This window comes from Bubalus kerabau, chromosome 6 (genome assembly GCF_029407905.1).
Source record: "Bubalus kerabau isolate K-KA32 ecotype Philippines breed swamp buffalo chromosome 6, PCC_UOA_SB_1v2, whole genome shotgun sequence".
Taxonomy (NCBI): Eukaryota; Metazoa; Chordata; class Mammalia; order Artiodactyla; family Bovidae; genus Bubalus; species Bubalus kerabau.
Genome location: NC_073629.1, coordinates 43202357 through 43228695, shown reverse-complemented (window position 1 = coordinate 43228695; position 26339 = coordinate 43202357). Strand labels below are relative to the sequence as shown.

Genomic DNA, 26339 nt, shown 5'->3' with positions numbered 1-26339 from the left:
ACTCTGAATTGCAAAAATTGAATCAGGAATTGAAGACATGTTTTAAAATAATTTAACTTAACTCTCTACAGATGGCCCCTCCTTAAAAGAAACAACAGGACCCAGTAGACAGATTTTACAAGGTATGACAAGCTATTTGTATATTTCTCAGTTTTATGCAACTGGCTTCATAGTTTTGAGCTAACTGTAGTTTTCCTTTAAGAAAAATGAATAACATAGTATTTGTGTTTAAAATGTTAGCCTTCCTAGTTGATTTTTTAATATGTATTTCAGTTCAGTTCAGTTCAGTCACTCAGTCGTCTCTGACTCTTTGGGACCCTGTGAATCGCAGCACGCCAGGCCTTCCTGTCCATCACCATCTCCCGGAGTTCACTCAAACTCATGTCCATTGGGTTGGTGATGCCATCCAGCCATCTCATCCTCTGTCGTCCCCTCTCCTCCTGCCCCCAATCTTTGCCAGCATCAGAGTCTTTTCCAATGAGTCAACTCCTTGCATGAGGTGGCCAAAGTACTGGAGTTTCAGCTTTAGCATCATTCCTTCCAAAGAACACCCAGGGCTGATCTCCTTTAGAATGGACTGGTTGGACCTCCTTGCAGTCCAAGGGACTCTCAAGAGTCTTCTCCAACACCACAGTTCAAAAGCATCAATCTTCGGTGCTCAGCTTTCTTCACAGTCCAACTCTCACATCCATACATGACCACTGGAAAAACCATAACCTTGACTAGACGGACCTTTGTTGGCAGAGTAATGTCTCTGCTTTTCAATATGCTGTCTAGGTTGGTCATAACTTTTCTTTCAAGGAGTAAGCCAGTCTTTTAATTTCATGGCTGCAGTCACCATCTGCAGTGATTTTGGAGCCCCCAAAAAGAAAGTCTGACACTGTTTCCCCATCTATTTCCCATGAAGTGATGGAACCAGATGTCATGATCTTCGTTTTCTGAATGTTGAGCTTGAAGCCAACTTTTTCACTCGCCTCTTTCACGTTCATCAAGAGGCTTTTAGTTCCTCTTTACTTTCTACCATAAGGGTGGTGTCATCTGCATATCTGAGGTTATTGATATTTCTCCCAATAGGTACTAGTAGGTATGTTAGCAGATGTTCTTTTAGCTGTCACTGAGCTATTTTCTTAACGTTTAATAAGAAATTAAAATATTCAGAAACTAGACTGCTTAAATATCTATACTCATGCCATTGACTCTAGTAACACCATAATAGTATGTTTGCCTTTGTAGAATTGTTAAATAATTTTTCTAAAAATAATATTCAGTATGAATTTATATTGTAGAAAAATTTAGTGCTAAAAATGTAATGCATCCAAACTCAAAAAAAATACCAAGAGTGAATCCAAATATGAACTATGAACTTTGGGTCATAATGAAATGTCATTTGTAACAAGTGCACTATTCTGGTGGGGGATGTTGATCATGAGAGGAACTGTGCCTGAGCTGGAACAGTGGGTATAAGTGAAATCTCTGTATCTGCTACTTATTTTGCTGTGAACCTAAAACTGCTCTCAAAAGTAATGTCATATTTTCAAAAAAAAGTGATGCAAAGGAGATACATAAGCATCAAATGGTAAAACATAAACAGGAGCTTACAGGTTATGTAAAATGATACATTACAAAATTTTATAAGCTAGAGACAATCTGTCTTGTCCATGAACTATGGCAGTTTCTTTTTTGGGATGTGAACTGATCTTTGGCTCTGGATTTCTATATAGGTTTCATTGTCAAAGTTCCTAATTTCCAGCTGCCCATCTTCCTGCCTTTATTAATTTTTAAAAATACTTATTTATTTATTTTTAGCTTCATCCGGTCTTAGTTGTGGCATGCAGGATCTTTCCTTGCGGCACTTGGGCTCTCTAGCTGAGGTGTGTGGGCTTAGTTTCCCGGAGGCATGTGGTAACTTAGTTCCAGACCAGGGATCAAGCCCACATCCTCTTTGAAAGGTAGTTTCTTAACCACTGGACTACCAGGGAGGTCCTCTTTGTTAACTTTTGACCACAGTCCGACTTTCTCACTAGCTTGTGATCCTGTTTCTACTGTGCTTATTTTTATTTTCTCCACTGTTTTTTGATATAGCTCTTGCTTTTTATTTTTCCCCTGGGACTATATTCCTTCATCCTGAGGAGCTCATTTCAGGAGGCTTAAATGTACCTTCTAGTCACTAATTTTCCTTTTGTGAAATATAGAAGATTGTTTTAGGGCAGCATTTGTTGAAATAACTTGTAATCATGCATATGTAATACTATACATTTAACCTTGGTAATAAGAGTTAAGTTTTAGTTATGGAAATCATCACAAACTGAGGAAAGGGAGGTCAGATTTGCCTTCCTATTTATCTTTTATATAAGCTGTTGTAAAAATTAACTAATATTTTCTGAGTGTTCATTTATGGTGGCTGAAGCAGCCCATAGTATAACTGCCGGATACTAACACTTTTCCACATAGATACTCACAGGTGAAAACCAAGTTTACTGAATTTTTCAGTTATTTGCTGCATTTTCAATATGACTTCTGGCTTTTATATGAGTCAAACATATTAGTTTAGATTTCTTCTTTAGTAACTTTCTTCTTGAAAAGATTACTGGAAAGTAAGAAGGGCATATCTAGTTAAGGATATTTGCTAATAAAACTGGTTTTTAGGTCAGCAAATAAGATGTAGCCAGGGACTTGCTACTTAAAGGAAAATCAAGAGCAAAGGATTCTTTTCTTTTTCCTTTCAGTGGTTAGAGCTGTTTTCAATTTGGATCCTACCAGAACATTGATTAAAGAATATATAAAGATTTAAAGTCTTTATCATATCACTTCAGAGTTTTGCAGGTTAGGGACCCTCATCCACTTACATGTGTATCTTCCTTAAGTTTTATTTTTAAAACTTAAAGTGATCCCAAGACTTCTTAATCTATTTAATTGTTCACTAGTTAAAATTTTCTTAAATATGTATACTAAACTGAATTTTTTGACTTTTTAAATTGTTTTCCTGTCAAGTATCAGTTATTAAATGTTCATACATATAGATTCATGGGCAGTTAGAGTATTAGTATCTTACCATTGTAATATTTTTGGAGAAGGGAATGGCAACCCACTCAAGTATTCTTGCCTGGAAAATCTCATGGATAGAGGAGCCTGGCGGGCTATAGTCTATAGGGTCACAAAGCGTTGGATACGACTGAGCGATCAATGCTTTCACTTTCAATGTAATGTTTAATTATTATAAGTTAAAAATATATTTATATCCTCTTTAAAATATTCAGACCATTACTTTCTTTCATATCAGGTTTGAGTTTAGTATGTAACTTTAGTTAACAATTCCTTCAGGATAATTAGTTTACCAGTTTATTAGTAGAGTTATGGTCCATAAGAAAATCTTAATCTCAAAAGGTAGTAATTTTAATTACCAGCAGAGGGCTCTGTGTGTACACATATTTGTAGTTATAAACAGTTTTTTCTTGACTGATTGTTTCAGCCTAATGCAGTTTTCTCCTAACAAATTATTAGTTAACTTATGGACTCAACCAGAAATGAATGTGCACAAAATTTTTTTTTTAATCAAGTATTTCTTCACTTCTTCATTTATATTATAGCAAAATATTAAGGATCATGAAGACCAAGTATAACTTACAAGTCAAATATTTTAGCTCCTCCTGTTTTTAAAAAGAAAGATTATTTTAATTCCTAGAGGTACTATTACTTCTTTACTAAACAGTGAATCAGCATTCGTACTGATTTTCAAATTAGTATTTAGTTTTTTAATATATAAAACCAAGAATATAGTTTTAAGAAAAATTTACATTTTTAGTTGATCAGAAAATATGATTTTGATTCTCATTATGCTTTATTTCTAGGTGTATTTTTACACATTCTAGCAGATACACTAGGGAGTATTGGTGTAATTGCCTCTGCCATCATGATGCAGAATTTTGGTCTGATGATAGCAGATCCTATTTGTTCAATCCTGATAGCTATGCTCATAGTTATAAGGTAAGTGTTGGTATGTTTCTTTCATATATTAAAATGAGAGGTGATAAACATCTTATTTAAATTACAGATCTAAATTATTATGTTGGGGGTTTTTTGGTCTTCAACAGATTTCTACATAGATTGTTTCTCTTTTCATCTTACTTTTTTTTGTGTTACCTCAGGTTTGATATTTTGTTTTTGTATTTAGTGATTGATCTTCCTTAAATCAAATCAGTAGTAATTTTCTTTAATCCAGCACTATATTTTTGAGTAGAACATTGGAAATATAAAATGTATTAATGTTAGAATATCATTCCTTTGACATCTGCATTTTGTACTAGCAAGTGTAAAAGAATACTAAAATCTCTTCTAGAACTAGCTTTAATTTATAAATTCACATTATTGTTGTAGAAGTCTTATAAAAATGCTTACTGAAGTATATTTATGTCCTCCTCTGTATTGAGGTTACAAATTTTTGAGGAAGGATCTGTCTTTTAGCTCTTTGGCTCTCTATTGCCTGTCATGGTACCAGTGTTTATATAAAAAGTATGATATATGATATATAAAAAGTATGATTGTGTATAAATTCTCAATAAGTATTGTCTGAACTATAGAAGATAGTTACTGTCTTTTAAATTTATGTCAATTTATTATTTTAATTTTTATCAGAAAAATGGAACAGTTGTGCCTTTATTTCCCAGTCTTGGCTTACTTACATAGATATGTCTTGATTGGAATGATTTTGTCTAGTTTATCCATATGGTTTTACTGTTAGTAAAGCTGTCTTTGTAATGATTACAAAGAACCGTTAGTGGGTAGACTATGATGATTTTTATAGCTTGTAGTTGAATAAAATAGACTTAAAAATTACAATGAAATTATAATCTTATAAATTAGTCATAAATGTAGATTTTTAAGTTTTTTCATAAAATATAGGATATACATTTTAAACGTGAGGCTTATTTTTAAATTTTATTTAAATTATTTGTACTAGGAAGCATCTCTGCTGTGTAAAAATCTTTTATAAAGCTTTGAATCTCTTTTCTGCATCTTTGGAAATCTTACTATACTTCCTTGAAAGTTCTTCAGCTTAGATATCACATATTCTATGAAACTTCTGATAGATTTGGTTTCTTATATCTGTTCCTCTTTATTTGCATGTTCAGTGTTCATTTTATTTTGTGTTATAATTCTTGGTTGCTTCTAATACTTCTTAGAGTTGGATCTTAATCTCAACTTTTCTTTGTCTCCAATCTTATATCCTAATTCTATCATTTGTTGCTTGGAAGAGGTTGACCTTTCTGTCTCCTTCTAATTTATTTTCTACAGTGTGGCCAAAGTGATCTTTCTTTAATAAAGATTATGGTACATGTAAAAATTATCTTGCTTTGAATCTTTCCATGGCTTTCTTGCTCTCAGGATAAAGTCTGAATTCTTTAGTAGGCCTTCATGTTGGGATTCATTTATCTCTTCAGTCTTTTCTCTCACCCCGTCTCAATTTATATTTGTTCTCCAGCCATAGTAATTAACTGTCAGTTCCCTGGAAACATGTTAGAAGCTCTCTGGATTCTGGGGCTTTCTCATCTTTCCTCTCAGCAAAATAAACTACCCTTACATTGAGTGCCCTTTTCACTTTCCATTCACCCTCACAAATGCATAGATCTTTCAGTTTAAATGGCACTTCCTTGAAGAAGCCTTTCCTGATTCCCTGTGTCTCAGGAGGGGTTAGGTAAACCTGTAGCACCACCTGCTACTCCTCTTGCAGCATTTACATAGAGCCTCTTATTTTCTCCCTTAAGCTCCATGAGGGCAGACTCTTTTTTCATGGTTGTAAAGTCAGCACATAACTGTGCCACGTAAAACTTAATATATTTTTTGATTTGAATCAAAATAAATTTGTGTTTTTGTCAGTCTCAGAGAATGACTTTCTCTGATCCTAAATGGGGAATTCTTAGTTCTAGTCCCATTCAGTTGTTCCACCAGAAATATAATAAATAAATAAACAAACACAAGACAAGAAAACCTTTTTTGTTGTTGTTGTTGAAATATAACACATTGAAAAGCTATACAAGTTATTTTCAGCAAATATTTATTAACTAAGTACCTCTTACCAGGGTAGTGAAAGGACAAGATATGTACTGTTTTGATCTTACATTATAGCAGAAGAGAGAGACACAAATGAATCAATAAACCAATATCAAGCAGTTATGTGCAGAGAGTTAATATGGGGTTGTAGTGACTGATATACCACTTTTTTTTATTTTATAAATTAATTTATTTTTTGGAGGCTAATTACTTTACATTCAGAAAACGAAGATTTTTGGAGGCTAATTACTTTACATTAAGAAAACGAAGATCATGGCATCTGGTCCCATCACTTCATGGGAAATAGATGGGGAAACAGTGTCAGACTTTACTTTTGGGGGCTCCAAAATCACTGCAGATGGTGACTGCAGCCATGAAATTAAAAGACGCTTACTCCTTGGAAGAAAAGTTATGACCAACCTAGATAGCATATTCAAAAGCAGAGACATTACTTTGCCAACAAAGGTGCTACTAGTCAAGGCTATGGTTTTTCCAGTGGTCATGTATGGATGTGAGAGTTGGATTGTGAAGAAAGCTGAGCACCGAAGAACTGATGCTTTTGAACTGTCGTGTTGGAGAAGACTCTTGAGAGTCCCTTGGTCTGCAAGGAGATCCAACCAGTCCATTCTGAAGGAGATCAGCCCTGGGATTTCTTTGGAAGGAATGATGCTAAAGCTGAAACTCCAGTACTTTGGCCACCTCATGCGAAGAGTTGACTCATTGGAAAAGACTCTGATGCTGGGAGGGATTGGGGGCAGGAGGAGAAGGGGACGACAGAGGATGAGATGGCTGGATGGCATCACTGACTCGATGGACTTCAGTCTGAGTGAACTCTGGGAGTTGGTGATGTATAGGGAGGCCTGGCGTGCTGCAATTCATGGGGTTGCAAAGAGTCAGACGCGACTGAGCGACTGAACTGACTGAATTACTTTACAGTATTGTAGTGGTTTTGCCATGCATTGACATGAATCAGCCATGGGTGTACATGTGTCCCCCATCCTAAACCCCGCTTCCACCTCCCTCCCCATCCCATCCCTCAGGGTCGTCCCAGTGCACCGACCCTGAGTGCCCTGTCTCATGCATCGAACCTGGACTGACAATCTATTTCACATTTGGTAATATACGTGTTTCAGTGCTGTCTCTCAAATCATCCCACCCTTGTCTTCTCCCACAGAGTCCAAAAATCTGTTCTTTACATCTGGATCTCTTTTGCTGTCTCACATATAGGGATCATCGTTACCATATTTCTAAATTCCATAAATATGCCTTAATATACAGTATTGGTGTTTTTCTTTCTGACTTACTTCACTCTGTATAATAGGCTTCAGTTCCACCTCATTAGAACTGATTCAAAAGCATTCTTTTTAATAGCTGAGTAATATTCCATTGTGTATATGTTCCACAGCTTTCTTATCCATTCGTCTGCCGATGGACATCTAGATTGCTTCCATGTCCTAGCTGTTGTAAACAGTGAACATTGGGTACACATGTCTCTTTCAATTCTGGTTTCTTTGGTGTGTATGCCCAGCAGTGGGATTGCTGGGCTGTATGGCAGTTCTGTTTCCAGTTTTTTAAGGAATCTCCACAGTGTTCTCCATAGTGGCTGTACTAGTTTGCATTTCTACCAACCGTGTAAGAGGGTTCCTTTTTGTCCACACCCTCTCCAGCATTTATTGTTTGTAGACTTTTTGATAGCAGCCATTCTGACCAGGGTAAGATGGTATCTCATTGTGGTTTTGATTTGTATTTCTATGATAATGAGTGATGTTGAGCATCTTTTCATGTGTTTGTTAGCCATCTGTATGTCTTCTTTGGAGAAGTGTGTTTCGTTCTTTGGCCCATTTTTTCACTGGGTCTTTTAATTTTTTGGAATTGAGCTGCATGAGCTGCTTGTATATTTTTGAGATTAATTCTTTATCAGTTGCTTCGTTTGCTATTATTTCCTCCCATTCTGAAGGCTGTCTTTTCACCTTGCTTATAGTTTCCTTCACTGTGCAAAAGCTTTTTATTAGGTCCCATTTGTTTATTTTTGCTTATATTTCCATTACTCTGGGAGGTGGGTCATAGAGGATCCTGCTGTGATTTATGTCAGAGAGTGTTTTGCCTTTGTTTTCCTCTAGGAATTTTATAGTTTCTGGTTTTACATTTAGATCTTTAATCCACTTTGAGTTTGTTTTTGTGTATGGTGTTAGAAAGTGTTCTAGTTTCATTCTTTTACAAGTGGTTGACCAGTTTTGCCAGCACCACTTGTTAGAGATTGTCTTTTCTCCATTGTATATTCTTGCCTCCTTTGTCAAAGATAAGGTGTCCATGGGTGCGTGGATTTATCTCTGGGCTTCCTATTTTGTTCCATTGATCTATATTTCTGTCTTTGTGCCAGCATCATACTGTCTTGATGACTGTAGCTTTGTATATAGTCTGAAGTCAGGCAGGTTGATTCCTCCAGTTCCATTCTTCTTTCTCAAGATTGCTTTGGCTATTCGAGGCTTTTTGTATTTCTATACAAATTGTGAAATTATTTGTTCTAGTTCTCTGAAAAATACTGTTGGTAGCTTGATAGGGATTGCATTGAGTCTATAGATTGCTTTGGGTAGTATACTCATTTTCACTATATTGATTCTTCCGATCCATGAATATGGTATATTTCTCCATCTATTTGTGTCATCTTTGATTTCTTTCATCAGCGTTTTATAGTTTTCTATATATAGGTCTTTTGTTTATTTTATTTATTCCTAAGTATTTTATTTTTTTCATTGCAGTGGTGAATGGAGTTGTTTCTTTAATTTCTCTTTCTGTTTTCTCATTGTTAGTGTATAGGAATGCAAGGGATTTCTGTGCGTTAATTTTATATCCTGCAACTTTACTGTATTCATTGATTAGCTCTAGTAATTTTCTGGTGGTGTCTTTAGGGTTTTCTATGTAGAGGATCATGTCATCTGCAAACAGTGAGAGTCTTCTTTTCCAGTCTGGATTCCTTTCATTCCTTTTTCTTCTCTTATTGCTGTGGCTAAAACTTCCAAAACTGTGTTGAATAGTAGTGGTGAGAGTGGGCACCCTTGTCTTGTTCCTGACTTTAGGGGAAATGCTTTCATTTTTTCACCATTGAGGATAATGTTTCCTGTGGGTTTATCATATATGGCTTTTATTATGTTGAGGTATGTTCCTTCTATGTCTGCTTTCTGGAGGGTTTTTATCATAAATGGATGTTGAATTTTGTCAAAGGCTTTCTCTGCATCTATTGATACAATCATATGGTTTTTATCTTTCAATTTGTTAATGTAGTGTATCACATCCATTGATTTGTGAATATTGAAAAATCCTTGAATCCCTGGAATAAAGCCCACTTGGTCATGATGTATGATCTTTTTAATATGTTGTTGGATTCTGTTTGCTTGAATTTTGTTGAGGATTTTTTTCATCTGTGTTCATCAGTGATATTGGCCTGTAGTTTTCTTTTTTTGTGGCATCTTTGTCAGGTTTTGGTATTAGGGTGATGGTGGCCTCACAGAATGAGTTTGGCAGTTCACCTTCCTCTTCAATTTTCTGGAAGAGTTTGAGTAGATAGGTGTAAGCTCTTCTCTGAATTTTGGTAGAATTCACCTATGAAGCCATCTGGTCCTGGGCTTTTGTTTGTTGGAAGATTTTTGATTACAGTTTCAATTTCTGTGCTTGTGATGGGTTTGTTAAGATTTTCTATTTCTTCCTGGTTCAGTTTTGGAAAGTTATACTTTTCTAAGAATTTGTCCATTTCTTCCAAGTTGTCCATTTTATTGGCATATAGTTGCTGATAGTACTCTCTTATGATCCTTTGTATTTCTGTGTTATCTGTTGTGATTTCTCCATTTTCATTTCTAATTTTGTTGATTTGATTCTTCTCCCTTTTTTTCTTGATGAGTCAGGCTAATGGTTTTTCTATTTCATTTATCTTCTCAAAGAACCAGCTTTTGGCTTTGTTGATTTTTGCTATAGTCTCCTTTGTTTCTTTTTCATTTATTTCTGCTCTAATTTTTATGATTTCTTTCCTTCTACTAAGCCTGGGGTTCTTCATTTCTTCTTTTTCTAGTTGCTTTAGGTGTAAAGTTAGGTTATTTATTTGATTTTTCTCTTGTTTCTTGAGATAAGCTTGTATTGCTATGAACCTTCCCCTTAGCACTGCTTTTACTGAATCCAATACGTTTTGGGTTGTCGTCTTTTCATTTTCATTTGTTTCTATGCATATTTTGATTTCTTTTTTGATTTCTTCTGTAATGTGTTGGTTATTCAGAAGCGTGTTGTTTAGCCTCCATATGTTTGTATTTTTAATCGTTTTTTTCCTGTAGTTGACATCTAATCTTACCGCATTGTGATCAGAAAAGATGCTTGAAATGATTTCAGTTTTTTTGAATTTATCAAGGCTGGATTTATGGCCCAGGATGTGATCTGTCCTGGAGAATGTTCCGTGTGCACTTGAGAAAAAGGTGAAATTAATTGTTTTGGGGTGAAATGTCGTATAGATATCAATTAGGTCTAACTGGTCCATTGTACCATTTAAAGTTTGTGTTTCCTTGCTAATTTTCTGTTTGGTTGGTCTATCCATAGGTGTGAGTGGGGTATTAAGGTCTCCCACTATTGTGTTACTGTTAATTTTCCCTTTCATGCTTGTTAGCATTTGCCTTCCATATTGTGGTGCTCCTATGTTGGGTGCATATATATTTATAATTGTTATATCTTCTTGGATTGATCCTTTGATCATTATTTAGTGTCCTTCTTTATCTCTTTTCACGGCCTTTATTTCAAAGTCTATTTTATCTGATATCAGTATTGCTACTCCTGCTTTCTTTTAGTCTCCATTTGCATGAAATATCTTTTTTAAGCCCTTCACTTTCAGTCTGTATGTGTCCCTTGTTTTGAGGTGGGTCTTGGGTAGACAGCTTATATAGGGGTCTTGTTTTTGTACCCATTCAGCCAGTCTTTGTCCTTTGGTTGGGGCATTCAACCCATTTACATTTAAGGTAATTATTGATACGTATGATCCTATTGCCATTTACTTTGTTGTTTTGGATTCGAGTTTATAAACCTTTTCTGTGTTTCCCATCTAGAGGTTATCCTTTAGCATTTGTTGCAGAGCTGGTTTGGTGGTGCTGAATTATCTCAGCTTTTGCTTGTCTGTAAAGCTTTTGTTTCTCTTTCATATTTGTTGTAGGTTTTTCTCTTTAATCACTTTAAGTACATCCTGCCATTCCCTTTTGGCCTGAAGAGTTTCTATTGAAAAATCAGCTGTTATCCTTATGGGAATCCCCTTGTGTGTTATTTGTTGCTTTTCCCTTGCTGCTTTTAATATTTGCTCTTTGTATTTGATCTTCGTTAATTTGATTAATATGTGTTTTGGGCTGTTTTGCCTTGGGTTTATCCTGTTTGGGACTCTCGGTTTCTTGGACTTGGGTGGCTATTTCCTTCCCTATTTTAGGGAAGTTTTCAACTATTATCTCCTCAAGTATTTTCTATGGCTTTTCTTTTTGTCTTCTGGGACTCCTGTGATTCGGATGTTGAGACCTTTAACATTGTCCCAGAGATTTCTGAGGTTGTCCTCATTTCTTTTAATTCTTTTTTCTTTTTTCCTCTCTGCTTCATTTATTTCCACCATTCTACCTTCCACCTCACTTATCCTGTCTTCTGCCTCAATTATTCTACTGTTGGTTCCCTCCAGGGTGCCTTTGATCTCAGTTATTGCATTATTCATTATATATTGACTCTTTTGTATTTCTTTTTTTTTCTTTTGTATTTCTTATAGGTCCTTGTTAAACATTTCTTGCATCTTCTCAATTCTTGTCTCTATTTATCTGTAACTCCATTTTGTTTTCAAGATTTTGGAACATCTTTACTATCATTCTGAATTCTTTTTCAGGTAGACTCCCTATCTCCTTTTGTTTAGTTTGGTGGGCATTTATCATGTTCCTTTACCTGCTGAATATTTCTCTGCCTTTTCATCTTGTTTAGATTGCTGTGTTTGGGGTGGCCTTTCTGTATGCTGGAAGTTTGTGCTTTCTGTTTATTGTGGAAGTTGCTTCCTGAAGGTGGGGTTGGCTAGTGGCTTGTCAAGGTTTCCTGGTTAGGGAAGCTTGTGTCGGTGTTCTGGTTGGTGGAGCTGGATCTCTTCTCTCCGGAGTGCAATGAAGTGTGCAGTAGTGAATTTTGAGGTGTCTGTGGGTTTGTTGTGACTTTGGGCAGCCGGTATTTTAATGCTCAGGGCTATGTTCCTGCATTGCTGGAGAAGTAGCATGGTATGTCTTAGTCTGGGACTTGTTGGCTCTTGGGTGGAGCTCGGTTTCAGTGCACATATGGCTAGTGGAGGTGATGGAATTCCAGTTGAGCTATTTCAAATCCTGGAAGATGATGCTGTGAAACTGCTGCACTCAATATGTCAGCAAATTTGGAAAACTCAGCAGTGGCCACAGGACTGGAAAAGGTCAGTTTTCACTCCAATCCCAAAGGAAGGCAATGCCAAAGAATGCTCAAACTACCGCACAATTGCACTCATCTCACACGCTAGAAAAGTAACGCTCAAAATTCTCCAAGCCAGGCTTCAGCAATACGTGAACTGTGAACTTTCAGATGTTCAAGCTGGTTTTAGAAAAGGCAGAGGAACCAGAGACCAAATTGCCAACATCCGCTGGATCATGGAAAAAGCAAAAGAGTTCCAGAAAAACATCTATTTCTGCTTTAGTGGATCACAATAAACTGTGGAAAATTCTGAAAGAGATGGGAATACCAGAGCACCTGACCTGCCTCTTGAGAAACCTATATGCAGGTCAGGAAGCAACAGTTAGAACTGGACATGGAACAACAAACTGGTTCCAAACAGGAAAAGGAGTACGTCAAGGCTGTATATTGTCACCCTGTTTATTTAACTTCTATGCAGAGTACATCATGAGAAACGCTGGGCTGGAAGAAGCACAAGCTGGAATCAAGATTGACGGGAGAAATATCAATAACCTCACATATGCAGATGATACCACCCTTATGGCAGAAAGTGAAGAGGAACTAAAAAGCGTCTTGATGAAAGTGAAAGTGGAGAGTGAAAAAGTTGGCTTAAAGCTCAACATTCAGAAAATAAAGATCATGGCATCTGGTCCCATCACGTCATGGTAAATAGATGGGGAAACAGTGGAAACAGAGTCAGATTTTATTTTGGGGGGCTCCAAAATCACTGCAGATGGTGACTGCAGCCATGAAATTAAAAGATGCTTACTCCTTGGAAGGAAAGTTATGACAAACCTAGATAGCATATTAAAAAGCAGAGATATTACTTTGCCAACAAAGGTCCGTCTAGTCAAGGCTGTGGTTTTTCCAGTGGTCATGTATGGATGTGAGAGTTGGACTGTGAAGAAAGCTGAGCTCCGAAGAATTGATGCTTATGAACTGTGGTGTTGGAGAAGACTCTTGAGAGTCCCTTGGACTGCAAGAGACCAACCAATCCATTCTAAAGGAGATCAGCCCTGGGTGTTCTTTGGAAGGACTGATGCTAAAGCTGAAACTCCAATACATTGGCTACCTCATGTGAAGAGTTGATTCATTGGAAAAGACTCTGATGCTGGGAGGGATTGGGGGCAGGAGGAGAAGGCGATGACAGGATGAGATGGCTGGATGGCATCACCGACTCAATGGACATGGGTTTGAGTGTACTTCGGGAATTGGCGATGGACAGGGAGGCCTGGCATGCTGCAGTTCATGGGGTCGCAAAGAGTCGGACATGACTGAGCGACTGAATTCAACTGAACTGATTGGTTTTGGATGAGCTCTTGTTGATTAATGTTCCCTGGGTCAGGAGTTTTCTGGTGTTCTCAAGTTTTGCATTTAAGCCTCCTGTTTCTGGCTTTCATTCTTATTCTAACAGTAGCCTCAAGACTTCTCCATCTGTACAGCACAGATGATAGGACATCTAAGGATTCTCCACAGTGAGGGATACCCAGAGAAGTTCGCAGAGTTACATGGAGAAGAGAAGAGAGAGGAGGGAGATAGAGGTGACCAGGAGGAGAAGAGGGGGAATCAAAAAGGGAGAGAGCAGTCTAGCCAGTAATCAATTTCCTATGTGCTCTCCACAGTCTGGAACACTCAGAGAGGTTCGTGGAGTTACACAGAGAAGAAAAGAGGGAGGAGGAAGATAGAGGTGACCAGGAGGAGACGAGGGGGAGTCAAAAGGGGCAGATCAGTCTAGCCAGTAATCAGTTCCCTATGTGTTCTCCACAGCTTGGAACACCCAGAGAGATTCACAGAGTTAAACAGAGAAGAGAAACTGGAGGGAGAACATAGAGGTGACCTGGGGGAGAAAAGGGAGAGTCCAAAGGGGAGAGAGCAATGAAGCCAGTAATCACACCCCTAAGCAAAAATGGGTGCTGAAGATTAAATTCTTAAAGGTGCAAAATTGATAACAAATACCAAAAAGCAAAGATTAATAATCTAGAGTAGAGGTTACACTATGAAAAATACAATATTAAAAATACAAAAGAAAATCACAAAAATTATAAAAAATATATATATGAAATTTGCTTTAAAGATAGGGTCTTTTTTTGCAAGGAAATAGTAGGTTCTAAAAATGAAAATTAACGGAGTAATAAAGAATTTAAAAATTTAAAAATGATAGTAGTAAAAATATATCTAGGGATTTCTCTAGAGCTGTTTTGGGCAGTGTGGGGTCCGTTCAGTTTCAGATAGTTCCTTGTTCCAGCTTATACTTTTTCTCAAGGTCTATAGGCCCCTTCCAATGCTTAGTGCTGACTACAGGCTTTTAATCTGTTGCACCTGTCACTTCAAGAGCAGTTCCTTCTTCTTTGTTTATTTTGGCTTTCTCTGTTTGCAAGTCTCTTCAGTGTCTAATTTCCGCCCTGACACAATGGGGCAAAGGTGGTCACTTACTTAGGCTCACGTATTCAGTTGTGCTGTGGGGATGGAGGAACACTACAAATATCACTGGTGTGTGGGGAGTGCTCGCAGTGTATGACCACATTTGATTTGCCCCAGCTCATGTCGTGTGTTCTTTCCCAGTCTATACTGCTCAGGCTCCAGGTTGCTCTGCAGGGGAACTGTCCAAAGCTGGCCCTGGGTTACATGCACTTCCTGGATCTAAGCTGCTCAGGTTCAGGTTCTTGGGTACTCCACAAAGGCACAAACTTGGTTAGGTGTGCGTTTTGTACCCTTCCCAGGTCCGAGCAGCTCAGGCAACTGGGTGCTTGAAGAGCACACTGTCCCAGGTGGGGTGTGCTTCTTAATCACCTTCCCGGGTCCTGGCTACTTGGTTTCCCAGGTTTGCCACAAGAGTGCCATGTCAGGTGTGCTGTGTGTTTCCTCTGGGGCGCTGATCTCTGGCTGTGCCCCTCCTGGCAGAGGTCAACCCTCCAGGATCCCAGGAAGACTTAGTTAGCAACTGGGAGTCTGCTCACATTTGGTGGAGGATGCCGTCTCTGGGGCCGAGATTGCCCCTTGCCCTCTGGCTCTGGCTGTCGCCCACCTGCGTCTCTCTCTCCAGCAGGAGGATGGGCTAGTCTGCAGCCGGCTAGCTCTTCTTTGGTATTCTCTCAATCCTGTGTTCTGTGAGTGGGTCAGCCTGTGCCTTAGGTTAGAGCTTTTTGTGGGAAAGTTCTCTTGCTTGCTCTCTTTTTTTTTTTCTTTCTCTTTGACTATCCCACGTTTGGGTTGCCATCTCACATTAGCTTCCTCAGATTGTCCTCAGGGCATTCAGGCCCAGTCCTTACCTTAAGCATGCAACCCTTGCCTCCCTGTTCAGCCCCACTTGCTGGGGGCAAACACAAGTGTCTGGGCTACTTCTCCACTGGGAGTTGCAGTTAGGCATGTATTCTGTGTTTTTTTTTCCCTCCTGGTTATGATGCCCTCTGAGATTCCATAACTCCCCACAGATCTGCTGGTGAGAGGGTTTCCTGATGTTTGGAAACTTCTCCTCCTTCACGACCCCCTCCCCGGGACGGATCTCCATCCCTAACTCTTTTGTCTCTTATATTTTGTGCTATCTCCTTTTGAAGAGAATGGGCTGCCTTTCTGGGTGCCTGGTGTCCTTTGCCAGCATTCAGAAGTTGTTTTGTGGAAGTTGCTCAGCATTCAAATGATCTTTTGATGAATTTCTTGGGGGTAAAGGTGGTCTCCCTGTCCTGTTTCTCTACCATCTTAGAACTGCCCCCTCGCGATACCACTTTAGATTGAGTCATAAGGGAAGACTTCTGAAGAGGGAGGGTTTTGAGTCAAAATGTCTAAGAGGGCACTCTAGCCTAAGGAACAGCTAGTGTAAAAGCCCTGTAGTGAAAAGAACGTTAGCACTGAAAGGAGGTCAGTATGGCAGAAGTATAGGGAGTAAGGGGAGAGTGCTTTGAAATAAAGTTGGGGAGACAGGCCTGGGAAAAGGAGCCAGGGTTGAGAGTTTGGATTTTTATTTCAGGTGGAGGAGGAAACCATAAGGGGTGACATTATTTGATTTGTATCATTAAAAATGATTTTGAAAAAAAATGATTTTGGCTGCTGTGAAGATATTAGGATTAAAGGGGGGGAAAGAGGGGACATAGGCAGATTGGCTAGAAAGCTGTTACAGTGGAACAAATAAGAGGCTTGGATTCCTTGGTCTAAGGTACTAATAATTGAGGAGTTGGAAAGACTAGCTAAAGTTAGAAAATGGTTTGGGCCTAGAGCTGATAAAATTTTCTCATTGATACAAATGTTTAGGTGAAGGGTTGAGTGAAAGAGGGGAAATTAAGGATGCTTCCTAGAGTTTTTATGTGAGCAACTGAGTGAATGAAGGTGCCTCTACTGAAAGAGGGAAAACTAGGGGAAGAGTTTATCTGTTTCAAAGGCATTGCTGATCAGAAGTTCTGTTTTGGTTGTTGCTAGATTTGAGATCTCTCGTTAGACATTTATATGGAGATCTCAAGTAGGTGGTGCAAGTAAAAGTACGGAATTCTTGGGAGCACTCAGGTAAATATAAAGGATTGGAAATACTGGGTTGGCCAAAAAGTTCATTCGAGGCTTTCCCGAATGAACTTTTTGGCCAACCCAGTAGTTCACATATAAAGTCATGAAGTAGCATTTATATGGCATGAATACCACAATTCCTACCACTTCCATTTTCCTGGAAGGCCACTGTCTTTTCTCCTGAACCCAGTTTAGCTTTAGGGAGTACTGCTTCAGGCAGCCACAACCAGTCAACTACAGTTGGCTTTCAAGAGGAAGCTATAAAACCTGTGTGTCCTTGTGTAAGTCTTACTGACCTGTTTATAAAACTTTTTCTCAGTAGTTTACAAAAATACGTAGTCTCAAATTCATATAATTTGACTCTTTTTCATTTTGTTATTCTTTTACTTGTTCTTTTCTTCTGTTAGCAAAAGTAGTACATGTTGATTGTAAAAAAAACTCAAATGTTACTGAAATGTACAACTTGTCTATTGAAATATCCTCTTAATCCCACCACTTGGAGATAAGGCAGACAACTTTACTATCTTTAAATCATTTGACAAATGTTTTAGTGCCCACTCTGTGCTAGTTGGTAAACAATGTAGCAGATACCTACCGTAGTAGAGCTTATGTTTTAAGGAGGGTAGATCAATAAAACAGATGAACATGCAGGTAGACAATGTAATGTCACATGATGATAAATTCTATGAAGTAGGTGAAGGGGCTATATTTTAGAAGGACTTGGAAAGTCTTCTGCATGAGGTGACATTTGAGCGGAGACCTTAATACTGCAGGAGGGGAACTTGAGACTAGTCAGAAGAACATTCCACATAGGGGGAACTTGAAGTAAACACACTGAGAGGGGAGCATGCCTGGCATGTGAGGAATGGTGACAGGGGAGGGCAGTGAGCAGGGTAGAGAGTGGCAGGTTCAGTTCAGTTCAGTTCAGTCCTCAGTTGTGTCCGACTCTTTGTGACCCCGTGGACTGCAGCATGCCAGGCTTCCCTATCCATCACCAACTCCTGGAGCTTGCTCAAATTCATGTCCATTGAGTTGGTCATGCCATCCTACCATCTCTTCCTCTGTCGTCCCCATCTCCTGCCTTCAGTCTTTCCCAGCATCAGGGTGGCAGATAGGTATATCTAGAATTTGGAGAAGGGGGTGAGGTAGAAGATAGAAATTTGGGTGTCCTCCATTTATGTATGGTATTTAAAGCCATGAGATTGGATGAGTTTGCCCAGAGAATTGAGTATAGATAGAAGAAGCCTGAGGACTGAGCTCTAGGGGAGATGGGGAACAGGAGGCAACTCCAGCAGAGGAGAGTAAAGTGGAGTGGCCAGTGAGGTGGGAAGAAAGTCATGAGCATGCCTTGCTTTAGGAGCCGTGTAAAGAAAGTGTTTTAAACAAGAAGGAATGATTAACCCTGTTAAATGCTGTGGGGCTGATAATTGGTAACTTAGATAAGATGCCCAGAAGAGTGATGAAAATGAAAGCCTGATCAGAGTAGCTTTAAGAGAGTTTGGTAGAGAAGAAACAGAGATAACTGTAGTCAACCGCTTTTCAAAGCTCTTTATTGTAAAGGGGAGCAGAGCAGTGTGACTGCTGGCAACACTAAATCTCACTGTGAGATTTGTGGTCATGAATTTAAAGTGAAAACAACCAGCAGTTGTATGTTGTTGTTGTTGTTTTTCCCTACTCTTGTTTAGCTACTTGGTAAAAAGTATAGAGTAGGCACAGAATTGGATTTAAAAGGTTTTGGGTTTTGTTGGATGAGTACTGACAGAGTGAGAAAGGAGCAAGGCAGGGTGGGAAACTTAAGATTTAAAGCTAATAATAGATTCTTAAGGTAAAAGTGATAGGAGTGGACTGGATTGGAGTTCTGAGAAGTGTTAGGGAGGATGGCTTAGGGGAAGAAATCCAGAAGTAGGAAGGTTTGTGAGATGCTTGAAACTGAGATCTTAAGATCTAGGTCTGATCTTAGGGGTGGATTCAGCAAAGGATCATCATATAAAGCTAAATGTTGGAATGCATTGTTCACATGGATATTTAATAGAGTAATGAAAAGGATAGAGGTGGAAAGAGAATAATCCTGTTGCTAAACTCTTTAGTATCTGAAGAAGAGCTATAAAGAATTGTATCTCTATTAATTAGGATGGGTAGAGGGTGGGGGTTCCCTGGTGGCTCAGATGGTGAAGTATTTGCCTGAAGTGCTGGAGACCTGGGTTCGATTCCTGGGTTGGGAATATCCCCTGGAGAAGGGAATGGCTACCCACTCTAGTATTCTTGCCTGGAAAATTCCATGGACAGAGGAGCCTGGAGGGCTACAGTCTATAGGGTTGCAAAGAGTTGGACACAGCTGAGCATGCACGCTAAGAGAGAAAGAGAAAGCATGGAATAATCTGATGGTGTGGGCCTTAAAGGGGCTGTGATGGGGGGTGTAGGAGGAACAGTTGTCGTGATAAGTGAGGAGGACATTTACCTCCTGACAAGCCTCGATAGTGCAGGAAGTATGGAAGAGAAAATGCTGTGGGGAAGATTTCCTCAGGCGATACCCAGTTTTCAGGTAGAGCTGCTGCTGCTGCTGCTAAGTCGCTTCAGTCGTGTCCGACTCTGTGCGACCCCAGAGACGGCAGCCCACCAGGCTTCCCCGTCCCTGGGACTCTCCAGGCAAGAACACTGGAGTGGGTTGCCATGTCCTTCTCCAATGCATGAAAGTGAAAAGTGAAAGTGAAGTCGCTCAGTCATGTCCGACTCTAGCGACCCCATGGACTGCAGCCCACCAGGCTCCTCCATCCACGGGATTTTCCAGGCAAAAGTACTGGAGTGGGGTGCCATTGCCGCAACATGCTATGGCTCTTCAGAGGAGAGACTGACTATTTAAGGAAATCGCATGTTTAAAAGTAGTTTTCTAAAATGTTGAAAGTAGTTATGTTGATAAACTTGGTAAAAATATAAAAAAGAATAAGAAAAAAATTATAGTTCCATTAGCCAAGAGAACCACGTTAATTTAAAAGCTACATAAATCTGTAGCTTGATGTTTGATTCACTTAACTAAAAGGGGCACCTGTGCATTATGGGAAAAAATATATAAACAGGATGCAGAAAAAAGCTTTGCTACTGGTGTGGTATTTTTGAAGCCTTGCTGAAGTTTTTTGTTTTTTTATTTTTTTTTTTCTCAAAATCAGTTTTCTGCAGCTAACAAAAGTTATTATCTCGTGGTGCTCTGTGACTGTCACTGTAATCATTTGCAAATACAAAGAAAAGCTTCTTTAATAAAATAATTGTCTTTTTGTTAGATGCAAAAGTATTTCAAATAATATGTTTATTATCATATAGAAGAAAAAATAGCCCAACTTTCAGAAGCAAACTGAAGTATAGGCCTTAGACATGACAAGTAATGACATAAATTGAGGTCTGCAATGGAAAGATTATGCAATAATGAATTAAATTTATAAATTCCAAATTCTGAATGATTATCTAGATGATTATCATTGTACATGAATACAGGATTTGGATCAGATACTAATTTTGATAAAGCTTGTTGATCTTGTGGTTAAATAGGTAATTATTTGTAGCCTATATTAAATTTAATAAGCATTTTTTTAAAAACAAGTAAGTATCTACCATATTCTCAAATAGTTTAATATATATGAGAAGTTACAGATTTTTTTTCAAGAATGGTTTTGGGCGTTGCCTAACAATTTCCTTTGCGGTTTGTCTTTCAAGTGGTTATAATTTGTGAACCATACTTTTGAAGGCTAAGATAAAGGTAAACAGTTCCCCAAGAAAAAGTATCCATTTTGTAAAATTGAACATACGGGAATATTAATGCATAGTAATTGTATTTTTTAAATATAAGTAAAACCATTAGAGCATTTGTAAGTACTGATTGATCTAACAGCTTTTCTCATGCAGCATTCTTGCAGAGAATTCCCTAATGCCCTGAAGTATCCATTTGTATGTAATTATTATTAATAACTTCTCACCTACACATCTAGGAAAGTACTCGATATGAAGTATGTTGTCATTAGTTGCTAAGTTGTGTTGGACTCTTGGTGATCCCATAGACTGTAGCTCACCAGGCCTCTGTCTATGGGATTTTTCAGGCAAGAATACTGGAGTGGGTTGCCATTTCTTTCTCTAGGGGATCTTCCTGACCAGGGATTGAACCTATGTCTCCTGCATTGCAGGCAGATGCTTTACCACTGAGCCACCAGGGAAGCCCTGTACTACACTTGATGGAATTGAGAATAGTCACTCAAATCATTTTGTGTGTTCAGTGGTTCAGAGGAGAAATCCTAATTAAGAAAGGCTGGTAGACAGTCTTAGAAATACTAGAAGGAATAGAGCAAGTATGATAATGTGTTAATGATCATAAACCAATAACATTAGATAAGAGAAAGTATTTGAGCCTGAAAAACTAGGAAGAAGAGATTATTCTTTTATGTAAAATATATTTATTTAAACCTCCTAAGAATCAGTGGAAAAACTGACAGTTTAGTAAAGTTACAGATACAAAATTAATATACCAAGTTAGTACACTTGGTGTGTGCTCAGTCATATATGTAACATTTTGTGGCCCCATGGACTGTAGCCCACCAGGCTTCTCTGTCCATGGAATTTTCCAGGCAAGAATACCATAGTGGAAGATCTTTCCAACACAGCATTATATATATATATATAAGCAAAATCCAGTTGAATAATACAATTAAAGAGAAGACACCTTTTCAGTAGCAATAAGAAAGACAATCTAGAGATAAAATGTATAAAACTTGTAGGAGAAAAAGTTTAAACACTTCTGAAAAACACCAAGGTAGACCTTCAGAATCTTTTTTTGTTCAGTTATGGTGTTTTTGAAGAGTCAACAGTATAAACACGTTAATTCTTACTTTATTTATAAATTTTAAACTATTCTAATAGAAATACCAACAGATTAAATGCAGAGTTCCAAAAAATAACCAGAAGAGACAAGAAGGCCTTCAATGAACGGTGCTTAATAATAGAAGAAAACAACAAAAGGAGAAAGACTAGAGATCTCTTCAGGAAAATTGGAAACATCAAGGGAACATTCCACCCAAAGATGGGCAAAATAAAGGATAAAGATGGTAGAGACCTAGCTGACGAGATCAAGAAGACATGGGAAGAATACACGGAAGAACTGTATAAAAAAGATCTTAACGAGCCAGATTGCTACAATGGTGTGGTTAGTCTTCCTGAGTCAGACATTCTGGAGTGCAGAGTAGGTGGGCTGTAAGAAACACTGCTGTTAATAAAGCTAGTGGATGTGATAAAATTCCAGCAGAACTATTCAGATCCCTAAAGGATGATGCTATTAAGGGTTTGCATTCATTATGTCAGCAAATCTGGAAGACCCAGCAGTGGCCACAGGACTGGAAAAGGTCCTCATCCCAATTTCCAAGAAGGGTAGTACCAAAGAATGTGCTAACCATCAGGCAATAGCATTGATCTCTCATGCTAGTAAGGTCATGCTTAAAATCTTGCATGCTAGGCTTCAGGATTATGTGAACCAAGAACTTCCAGTTGTCCCAGCTGGATTTAGAAAAGGAAGAGGAACCAGAGATCAAATTGCCAACATTTACTGGATTATAGAGAAAGCAAGGGAATTTCAGAAAAACATCTATCTCTGTTTCATCAACTATGCTAAAGCGTTAGACTGAGTGGATCATGACAAACTGTGGAAAGCTCTTAGAGAAATGGGAATACCAGACCATCTTACCTGTCTCCTAAGAAACCTGTATGCGGGTCAAGAAGAGCAGTTTCCTGTATGGAACTGATTGTTTCAAGATCAAGAAAGGAGTACAACAGGGCTGTCTGCTGTCACCGTTTGTTCAACCTATATGCTGAGCACATCATGAGAAATACCAGGCTGGATGAGTTATAAGCTGAAATCAAGACAGGCAGGAGAATCATCAACAACCTCAGATATGCAGATAATATCACTCTAATGGCAGAAAGCTAAGAGGAACTAAAGAGCCTCTTGATGAGGGTGAAGGAGGAGAATGAAAGAGCTGGCTTAAGACTAAATATTAAAAAGAAACTAAGATCATGGCATCCGGCCCCATTATTGCATGGCAAATAGAAAGGGAAAAGGTGGAAGTAGTGATATTTCCTCTTCTTGGGCTCCAAAATCACTGCAGACACTGACTGCAGCCATGAAAACAGAAGATGATTGCTTCTTGGCAGGAAAGCGATGACAAACCTAGACAGTGTATTAAAAAGCAGAGAAACATTACTCTGCTGACAAAGGTTCGTATAGTCAAGGCTATGGTCTTTCCAGTGGTTGTGAGAGCTGGACTGTGAAGAAGGCAGAATGCCAAAAAATTGATGCCTTCGAATTGTGGTGCTGAAGAAGACTCCTGAAACTCTCTCGGATAACAAGGAGATCAACCCAGTCAATCTGAAGGGAGATCAACCCAGAATATTCACTGGAAGGAATGATGCTGAAGCTGAAGCTCCAGTATTTTGGTCATCTGATATGAACAGATGACTCCTTGGAAAAGTCCCTGTTGCTGGGAAAGATTGAGGGCAGAAGGAGAAGACGGTGTCAGAAGATGAGATGGCTGGACAGCATCACCAATGCAGTGAACACAAACTTGGGCAAACTCTGGGAGGCGGTGAGGGCCAGGGAGGCCTGGCATGCTGCAGTCCATGGGGTCACAAAGAGCTGGACACGACTTAGGTGACTGAACAACAGCAACAACAACAACTTGGTGTTTTTGAAGAGTCAAAAATTTTTTTTTAGAGAGGAGGTGATAAAAGTTGATTTTAAAGTTTATAAGGAAAAACAAAGAAGCAGGAGGAATAGTCAAGAAAACCTTGGAAAAGATATAAAGTCCTTAAAATAGTGAGATGGAGCCGATTAGAATTATAGAAGTAGATTTATCTGCAGATAAGAGGGATAAAGGCAGCATTTTGAGTCAGTGGGGAAAAGATGGGCTTTTTTTTAATAACTGGATAATGATATGGAAAAGACAAATTGGAACTGTACTTCATACTCTATACCAGATAAATCTAAATGGATTGGAGTTCTAAAAGTAAAACACAAACTCAACATCTGAATTACTTTTACAGCATGAGTGTGTTAGGGGAATAGCTATGACTCAAAACCTAGAATCAGTGAGAGAAAAGATTGATGAATTGAGTTGCATTTAAAAAGAAAAAAGAGCACCATGAGAGAGGTCAAAAAGCATAATAAACTGGGATACATATTTGCCACTTAGATCATAAAGGACTAATCCCCCTAATATAGACAGAGCTCTTAAAATTAAATTTAAAAAATTAAAAGCTTGAAAGAAAAATGAGCAAAAGTATAAATTCATTTAGTTCAGAGGAAAAGAAATGCAAATGACTTTTAAATGGGTAAAAGTAGTTTAGCCTCACTCATAAAAAAAGAAATGTAAACTAAAACTTCATTGTAATGTTACTTCTCTCCAATCAGATGAATAATTATTCAGAAACTTGCATAATATTTGGCACGGGCATAGGTAAAATAAGTATTCTGATACATTGCTGATAGAAGTGAGAGTGGTACTATCTCTGTGGAGAGAACTTTAACAAACATCTATCATAATGTATGTTTACCTTTGATTAACCAATCCTACTTCTGGGAATGTATCCTAAAGATAAATTGGCAAAAATCTATAAAGATTTATTTTTAAGGCCATTCTTTGTGGCTTTATGTGCTTGGGTTGGAAAGAATACAAATGTACATTAGTAAGGGAATTCTCTGCATCCCCTAAAAAAAGGGGGACCTGGGCTGGGGACATCCCCTGGAGGAGGGTATGGCAACCCACTCCAGTATTCTTGCCTAAAGAATCCCCATGGATAGAGGAGTCTGGCAGGCTACAGTCCATGGGGTCACAAAAAGTTGAACATGACTGAGTGACTAAGCACAGCACACACACACACAAGAATGGGGGGCCAGGGAAGTAAAATCAGCAAGATGGCAGAATAGGAAGCCCTAGATTCTCTTTCCTCCATGGAGACTTAACTGAGCAAACTGACAAAATAGCCCTGTGAGAAATCCAGGAACTAGTTAAAAGGTTTTTGCACACTAGGCTAATGAAATCTAACCACATGGAAGCTTGATTGGAAATTCATGGCACTTCCTACTTTCCTGCACGTGGTAGACTGTTTGGGAAGTAGCCCACAATTCCCATATTCTTCCAGGGCAGGGAAAGGAGTTTAATATAAACTGACTTTTAGCAGGGTTGCCTGAAAGGTTTGCCTTGCTTGTATTCAAGTACTGACCAAAATGGGTGCCTGCTTAGGTTGCTGTTGATACTGTTCAGTTGTTAAATCATGTCTGACTCTCTCTGACACCATGGACTGTAGCCCACCAGGCTCTCTGTCTATGGTATTTACCAGGCAAGAATACTGGAGTGGGTTGCTAGGGAAGATCTCCTGGGGATCTTCCCTATCCAAGGAGCCAACCCAATCTGCTGGGCAAGCATTTACCACTGAGCTGCCTGGGAAGATGGGGATACAGTACCACAGACAGACACTAGGTGGAACCCCAGGACTGTGACTTACTGCAAGTCCAGGAGGCAGCAGTATTACAGATGGACACCAGGAGGAGCTCACGAGTAGGAGCCAGCTACTTTTTCAAATAAGAGATTATGTGCACAAGCTCAGAGAGGGCACATACCAGAAAACACTTGAGAATTCAGAATCTCCAGCCAGATTATGCAGAGAAAGTCCTCCCTGCGTGAAATCTGACCACAAAGTCTGGAAAGTTGACTGATTCTTCAGATGCTGAAACCCCAACAATGAAAAATAAGACATATAAAGAAACAGCCAACCATGGAAACAATTTAGATATCCAGAAACCAGACTCAATAAAAGGAGACATATGAATTGCCAGGTAAAGAATTCAAAATTACTGTCATAAAGATGCTCAGATAATTTTTTAAAAGCACAGGTAGACACTAAACAAAATCAGGAAAATGGTGCATGAACAATATGGGAATATCATCAAAGAGACAGAAATAGACAAGAGCCAAACAAAAGAAGAAACAAATTAAAAATTTTACTGGAGGCCTCAGCAGCAGATGTGACCAGGCAAAAGATAGAATCAGTGAATTTGAAGGCAGGACTTACAAAAATTATTGAGGCAGAAGAACATAAAAAAGAAGCAAAAAAAGAAAAAAGGTAGGGGTGGGAATCCTGGAGGGTTTACAGATAAGCAGAATAATAATATATATGCATTGTGGATTGTGGTCCCAGAAAGTAAAGAAAAAAGGAGGCAAAATTTAAAGAAACTGTGGCTGAAACTTTCCCACATCTGAGAAGAAAAGTGGATATAGAAACTCAAGAAATGTAAAGAACTTCAACTAGGATAA

The 26339-nt window shown here is 38.6% G+C and overlaps 1 protein-coding gene and 1 non-coding gene across 3 annotated transcripts in view; one reads left to right on the top strand and one right to left on the bottom strand.

The window, feature by feature from the left end:
* Positions 1 to 26339, top strand: part of SLC30A7 (solute carrier family 30 member 7) — a 94526-nt gene that overhangs the window by 33230 nt on the left and 34957 nt on the right. For both annotated transcript variants that reach the window (XR_008715736.1, XM_055584950.1), the window contains exons 7-8: positions 72 to 122; positions 3849 to 3984. Coding sequence is in view for 1 of the 2 variants with exons in the window: in XM_055584950.1 (XP_055440925.1) it covers positions 72 to 122; positions 3849 to 3984 (187 nt within the window). In the remaining variant the exon portion in view is untranslated. The remainder of the gene's footprint in view (positions 1 to 71; positions 123 to 3848; positions 3985 to 26339) is intronic.
* TRNAC-GCA (transfer RNA cysteine (anticodon GCA)) lies at positions 21127 to 21197 on the bottom strand. The gene has a single exon. It is a non-coding gene; the product is annotated as a tRNA-Cys (tRNA).